Below are 7567 nucleotides of genomic sequence, written 5' to 3' on the forward strand. Positions count from 1 at the left end.
ACCACACAATTTCGTCTCTGCTCTTTGCAGATGATGTTGTCGTGTTGGCCCCTTCTAACCAGGACCTTCAGCATGCACTGGGACGGTTTTCAGCCGAGTGTGAAGCGGTGGGGATGAAAATCAGTACCTCCAAATCCGAGGCCATGGTCCTCAGTCGGAAAAGGGTGGCTTGCCCACTTCAGGTTGGTGGAGAGTGCCTGCCTCAAGTGGAGGAGTTTAAGTATCTAGGGGACATTTTCACTTAGGGGTGTACTCACTTTTGTTGCCAATGGTTTAGACATTAATAGCTGTGTGTGTCATTTTATGGGGACAGAAAATTTACAATGTTATACAAGCTGTACACTCACTATTTTACATTGTAGCAAAGTGTCCTTTCTTCAGTGTTGTCACATGAAAAGAGACACTCAAATATTTTAAAAAAATGTGAGGGCTGTACTCACTTTTGTGAGATACTGTATGTCACTTTGGTGGTGAACCATATCAGTCTTTGAATAAAACATAACCTTTTCCCAAGGAAATCGTCGTTATTGCGACCGGACTACACTACACACTCTCGTTATAAGATATAATAGGACCGGTAACCCAGAATGATGGTATTTCTAGAATATGTGGCTCCTGTTGTAATATAATGCTATAATAAAAGTCTGGGTGAGGTAGAAAGAATAAGCGCTTTTGTGAAGGGGAAAGGCTAATTCTAGATAGAACGAACAGTCTCAAACCTCAGTTGTACCAAAATATTTTCACCCAACAAAAGTTCTCATCCTCCGTCTCGTTTTGACAAGTGTGTGTGCTGCTGTGATTTCTTTTGCGTTCAGAACAGGAACCTGATCCTCGATTGTTGAAATCAGAGGAGTAACTCTAGTATAACTGATCTGTCCGTATTCCATTTTTAAAAATCGCACTGTCGGCCATGCTTGATCAATTAAACTTTTGCCATAGCCTGTAGGAAGGCACGCAAAAACATCTATTTTTGTCAGAGCAGCATTTAAGTAATAAAGTTGGCATTATTGACTCGATCTTATAAATAGAGAACTGTTCTTCCAAAACAGAATTAAGTTTTTTCAACATCTTTGTAGTTCTATCCAGTTTCAAGAAATAGTGAAACCAGGCTAAACCTGACTTCAACATGCCTGTGAAGGGGAGGTTTGAAACTAACATCCAATACAAATAACTTAAAATGCAAGCTTCCAGACCTCCAAGGAGGCCAGACGAGATTGAAGGTGTGGCCTCGCGAGACTACCACCAATCCTAGCCACTGGAGACGAGCGCCACTTACTGGTATTTCAAAACCACATTTAGCACTACAGTACTCAGTGTCAGACAAAAGTTGACTGTACCAACCGGGACCAACTGTTTTTTGTTCATGTTGGTGGTTGACAAAATGTGAACAGCTGTCTAAGTTATCTTGGAGACAAGTATGCCCGAAAACCTACTGCATTGGAAACATACAAGATTGAGTTACATCATATGCGTAATCATTTATTGTATTTAACACCTGAGACATTTTTTACGCTTACTTTTTTCATTTGTATTATATATTTTGATCAACCAATGTGCTTGTTTTTGTTATTTCTGTTCAAAATTGTTAATTTCCAAAAAAATGAAAAAAGAACGGAAGCTGAAAACACGTCGATGATGATTTCACCAATCGGCAAGGAGTTGTACATTTGGTGTAGCCAATCAGACATGACAACAGCGTCTTTAAAAGATTGGCGGTCAGTGCTCCTGAATTGAATGCGGTTTGGTTTTGGAGTTATCCTACTAAAGAAACAGCGATTTTAGTCCATTAAAGAAGTAAGCAAAACTACTTTTGTAGCATGCAGGTGAGTGTTTAATTGGTATTTTCATTACTCGACATTCTTCCTAGGATAATCCGGATGTTTAGCTAACCTAACCTTGTGTGTTAATAGCTCTGGCTAATTAACCTAGCTAGCTAGCTTGCTTGCTACGTAAAGTCTAAGTACATTATTGAAGTGCCAAATACTGCGTCTCCAACTTAACTTACACCACTACTTGATATTTTTGCAGAATAAGGAGAATTGTGACCCGAAAGGACAACAGAGATCGGTAGGTTTACTTTTTTTCCCGCTACCGTCCTTTCCCATTTAAATGTGTAACTAGTTTACTATTACTCTACATACCTAGTTATTTAGTAACATAGCTACTGTCGATTTAGTACAGGAACTACTGTACCATTTGTACTGTAGCTACTGGGTTTTCTTTTTGTATTAAAACAGCGCCGAACTGTATTAGTATGTGGGGTGCTGTTGACAATAAGGATTTCTCTAGTATGTTTTTCTACTCTGATTTACAGATGGCTGCTCCCATACCTTTTGTGGGACCTCAGCGAGTTCAAATACCGTCTGCACCAGTGGCTACAAACAAAAACACAATTACAGGTACATGTCTACAGTAGTATAGCTTTCAATCCTTTTTGGTCTGTGTTCCAATTAATTATCCTAAAGCTACTAAATATACAGGTGTTGGTTATTTATGGTTCCCCATGATCTCACTGCAGGCCCTGGGGGAGAGCTTGCTGCATCTTCATCTAGTGCTGTTCAAGTGAAGTAAGTTATTTTAAGCTATGCTAAATAGAACTATTTGACACTTACTGAGGGTGTGTATTTGACTTTTATTGTTTAAGTAAACTGCCAATATTGTCAAATGCCCTAATTATTTCCTTGATGTGACTGATCTGTTTCTTTCATCAAATGTACAAATCAGGAATTTCACCATAAATGAATTTGACATTGGGCGGCCCCTTGGAAAAGGCAAGTTTGGAAATGTGTACCTGGCTCGGGATAAGAAGCTTGAGTACATTGTGGCACTGAAGGTGCTCTTCAAGTCACAGATGGAGAAGGAAGGCGTGGAGCATCAGCTTAGACGGGAGATTGAGATTCAGTCCCATCTTAGGTCAGTTGGCTACTCAAATATTTTGCAGTCGGCAGACAGTGAGTTGATGTTACTTTGATATTGTCTGTTCTCTTATTGAACCATGCCAAACATTGTTGCTGAATCTTATCTTTGTAACTGACTTATGTTTCAGCTCAGGCCTGTTTTTTCCCCCATTGCTTTCAGAATGTCTTTGCTTAAGCATTTGTCAACTGCTTCCTTATTCCTTTAGACACCCCAACATCCTGCGCTTCTACAACTACTTTCATGACCGGACAAGGGTCTTCCTGATCCTGGAGTATGCACCACGTGGGGAGATGTACAAGGAGCTGCAGAAATGTGGACGCTTCGATGACCAGCGCACTGCTACGGTATGAGTAGATTCTGCATTATATTTGCATCCGTTTCTCTCCTGTACTGTTTCTCTCTCTACCCAAGCAATCGATCATATACATTTCATAAAATGTTTCAGGAGACTGTTGCTTAAATGTATAGGATCTAATTTTGATGGTGACAAAGCTGAAATGTAGGTTTGGGACATGTTATCTTGAAGTTGGTTTTTCTTTTAAATCTTGAAATAAGGTGCTTTAATGTGTGAATGTTTTTTGACAGTACATGGAGGAGTTGTCTGATGCACTGCAGTACTGCCATGAGAGGAAGGTTATCCATCGGGACATCAAGCCTGAGAACCTGTTGCTGGGCTTCAGAGGAGAGCTGAAGATCGCAGACTTTGGCTGGTCTGTCCACGCCCCGTCCCTAAGGTAAGAACCCAAATCTGTTCACTGACTCCAATGTATTCATGCAGCTAGAGGGCCAATTCTACATCGGTGCCTCCAAGTAACTACTTATTTCATGATCCCTTGCGATACTGACCATCTTGTAACACTGGTGTCCCTTCATGGCTGTTTGGCACAGGCGCCGTACCATGTGTGGAACCCTGGACTACCTGCCCCCGGAGATGATCGAGGGGAAGACTCACGATGAGAAGGTGGATCTGTGGTGCATCGGGGTGCTCTGCTACGAGTGCCTAGTAGGGAACCCTCCATTCGAAACGGCCAGCCACACTGACACATACAAACGCATCACCAAGGTCAGCCTGTTTCTGAGCTTAGTCGTATTGCTGGAATACAATAACCTCTTCCATTGTGATGTTTTTCAATGGAGGCGTAATTATTTTTTAACCAAAGTGCGACCTCCATCTGAGACACTAAGAGGTAACTGGCCTCTCCCCCTCTATAGGTTGATTTGCAGTTCCCCAAAGTGGTTTCTAGCGGTGCTCAGGATCTGATCTCTAAGCTGCTCCGCCACAGCCCCACCATGAGGCTCCCCCTACAGAGTGTCATCAGCCACCCCTGGGTGAAAACCAACTCCCGGCGTGTCCTGCCTCCCGTCTTTGCTCCCAAGAGACCCTGAAAGACTGTTGTTCCAACCAGATGCCCCAGCCCAGAAACCCTGATCACCATAGAACTGCACATTCATGTTTATACATTCTGTAGAACTGCTCTGTTGGATCCAGTGTTCTGTATGAGCGGGACACTGATCCTTGCTTTGGTAATTGGTAGTGACTGTGGTAAGATCTGTTTCAATTGATTTAATGTTTTTGGTATCGGGATTGTCTTTGTCTAGTTTCAACTGATCTTGTGGAACAAGCTAGGAGAACTCTCAAGGTTCTCTTGAATCTCTCCTTGGGTTTCCCACAATGTTTCAAGTAACTTTTAACAAACTTGCGTACTTGAAATTGATTAGTATAGGGCATGAATATTATCTTCGGTTCCCTCCTAGAACTGCCTGCCCCCCCCAGGTGGATGTCCTTTTTCTGTTTGTTTTGATCTGTATTGTAATTCCTGTTTTCAAATCTATAAACCCTGTATTTAAAAGCTCTTTACACAGCTTAGACCTGAAATGGCTTTGGGTAATTCATTTAATGTGGAAAATTCAGTTTTGAGTAATATTCCACTATGGCCTGTTTTAACAACACTTTGCTTTTTTTCACAAAACATGTCTTTACACAGAACTGCTTGCTATTGTGTTTCAAGCAAAAATCATTGCTGCTCTCATCTGCTTTATTTAGACATTTTGCTGAGTTTCTTAATGAACCACAGTTTCGTGGGAAAGAACATGTTTAGGAGAATGGCTTGACCATGACATGGTCTACACCGTTGTGCCGGCGTTAGTCCTTCCTATCTGATTCGCTGTACCTCCATGCCAGCTAGATGCTTCTGCGCCTTGATTGCTGTGAAGTAGTCCCACCTGGGGGTTGTTGCCCAGTGTTAACTACCTTCAGGTTTTTTTTTTTTTTTTCGGGTCAAGGTCCAGGTTATTATAATGCCACCGGATCACCCACACTTAAACTCCTCCACAGTTCACTCATCGCTAATTCAAATGACCAACTTTGATGGAAACAACACTGTTGGCAGGTATCTGGTGTTATTTGATAATGTTATGGCCTGAAATGCTCTTTGTTCACATTTTGCAGTTCGTTGTATCCAAGTGAACATGATGTTTATGTACTCTACTGAATTCACCCTGTTGCTACTGTCAGCAGTTAAATTATCAATGAAGACGTGAACCCGACGTAGCCATACAGTACAATCCCAAGCCATGACTCTAACTGTACTGTGTTACCAACATGAGGTGGTGTACTTCACATTTGGGGTATTAGCTTTTTTTCGTCACACATTCACCTTTTCATCACTGATAGAGGTCAGTCCACGCTACTGAGTTCTAGAACTCCAGACTCGTACATTTGATCAAAAACTGCTATCTGGCTGTGTTCCTGAGACATGCTTGTTCCTTGCGTCTTATCGTGTGATTCGTGAAGTTCTGTCAGTGCTCTTCTCTGCGGTTGAGTCTTCCACACATCTATGCCTTCCTGCTGATACTAAAAGTATTCTTAGCTCATCCACTACTGGTTTTCCTTGGTCTATCTTGTTTGTGATTGATGTGGTCACCAGTGTTTTCCACTTAATGTATCAGGTGGAGGGACAATACACGAAGGGTGTGGTGAAATCTAAATGGTCTGGTGAGGATTAAATTATACTCAAATGAAGCTGTCAGTCTGCTTTGATCCTGTAGTTGTATCTTTTCAAATCAAGTGCTGCAATACAGAGGCTGGGATAAAAGTCACTATCCAAAAGACTTATGGAGTTTACTGTATGTATAAACCCATGTATTGTTGAATGTATCAGAGAATTCAGCACTGTGGTAGCAGGTGAGGGGATAGGAATGGGAATTTTCGGGAGATGTTTCCTCTACAATATATAACCTGGCCCACGGTATCTTTGACGTTGATATACCACTTAACTCCTTGCAGATCTGCAATATAGCCTGAACACCATACATACATCTTCTACTTCGTCGCGGGGGCAGCAGTCTAAGCAGAGATGCCCAGACTTCCCTCTCCCCAGACACTTCCTCCAGCTCTTCCGGGGGGACACCGAGGCGTTCCCAGGCCAGGCGGGAGACATAGTCCCTCCAGCGTGTCCTAGGTCTTCCCCGGGGTCTCCTCCCGGTGGGACGGGACCGGAACACCTTCCCAGGAAGGCGTTCCGGAGGCATCCGAATCAGATGCCCAAGCCACCTCAGCTGACCCCTCTCGATGTGGAGGAGCAGCGGCTCTACTCTGAGTTCCTGCCGGGTTACCGAGCTTCTCACCCTATCTCTAAGGGATCGCCCGGCCACCCTCATTTCAGCTGCCTGTATCCGGGATCTTGTCCTTTCGGTGATGACCCAAAGCTCATGACCATAGGTGAGAGTAGGAATGTAGATTGACCGGTAAATCGAGTCTTTCTTCACCATGACAGACCGATACATCGACCGCATTACTGCAGAAGCTGCACTGATCCGTCTGTCAATCTCCTGTTCCATCCTTCCCTCACTCGTGAACAAGACCCCTAGATATTGGCCCCTTCAAACCAGAGCCTGAACACCAAACCTTGATAATCTCTGTGTGACTGTTTAAAGTCTAACATCAGTATCAGTTTTGTCTCTGACAGATGTCTGCCAACACTCCCCACAGAAAACTTTGCCAGCAGAACTACAGGTGCAGGTCATAAAATTCCATTCAAAAAGTGAAACTTGTATAATGTATACACTCATTCCACACAGACTGATATATTTCAAGTGTATATTTATTTTAATTGTGATGATTATAACTGACAACTAATGAAAATCCCAAATTCAGTATCTCAGAAAATTTGAATATTGTGTAAAGGTTCAATATTGAAGACACCTGGTGCAACACTCTAATCAGCTAATTAACCCAAAACACCTGCAAAGGCCTTTAAATGGTCTCTCAGTCTAGTTCTGTAGGCAACACAATCATGGGGAAGACTGCTGACTTGACATGTCCACAAGAAGACCATTGACACCTTGCACAAAGAGGGCATGACACAAAACGTCATTGCTAAAGAGACTGGCTGTTCACAGAGCTCTGTGTCCAAGCACATTAATAGAGAGGCGAAGGGAAGGAAAAGATATGGCAGAAAAAAAGTGTACAAGCAATAGGGATAACCGCACTCTGGAGAGGATTGTAAAACAAAACCCATTGAAAAATGTGAGGGAGATTCACAGAGTGGACTGCAGCTGGAGTCCAGGAACCACCACGCACAGACATATGCAAGACATGGGTTTCAGCTGTCGCATTCCTTGTGTCAAGCCACTCTTGAACAAGCCA

The 7567-nt window shown here is 42.8% G+C and overlaps 1 protein-coding gene across 1 annotated transcript; it reads left to right on the forward strand.

The window, feature by feature from the left end:
• The first annotated feature begins 1712 nt into the window (after nucleotides 1-1712).
• Nucleotides 1713-5691, forward strand: aurkb (aurora kinase B). The gene is made up of 9 exons (XM_010865916.4): nucleotides 1713-1823; nucleotides 2029-2067; nucleotides 2315-2399; nucleotides 2519-2567; nucleotides 2725-2913; nucleotides 3125-3263; nucleotides 3505-3653; nucleotides 3808-3982; nucleotides 4132-5691. The coding sequence occupies exons 1-9, from the start codon at nucleotides 1818-1820 to the stop codon at nucleotides 4303-4305; spliced, it is 1005 nt and encodes a 334-aa protein (XP_010864218.2). The 5' UTR covers nucleotides 1713-1817; the 3' UTR covers nucleotides 4306-5691.
• The last annotated feature ends 1876 nt before the right edge of the window (nucleotides 5692-7567 follow it).

This window comes from Esox lucius, chromosome 19 (genome assembly GCF_011004845.1).
Source record: "Esox lucius isolate fEsoLuc1 chromosome 19, fEsoLuc1.pri, whole genome shotgun sequence".
NCBI lineage: Eukaryota > Metazoa > Chordata > Actinopteri > Esociformes > Esocidae > Esox > Esox lucius.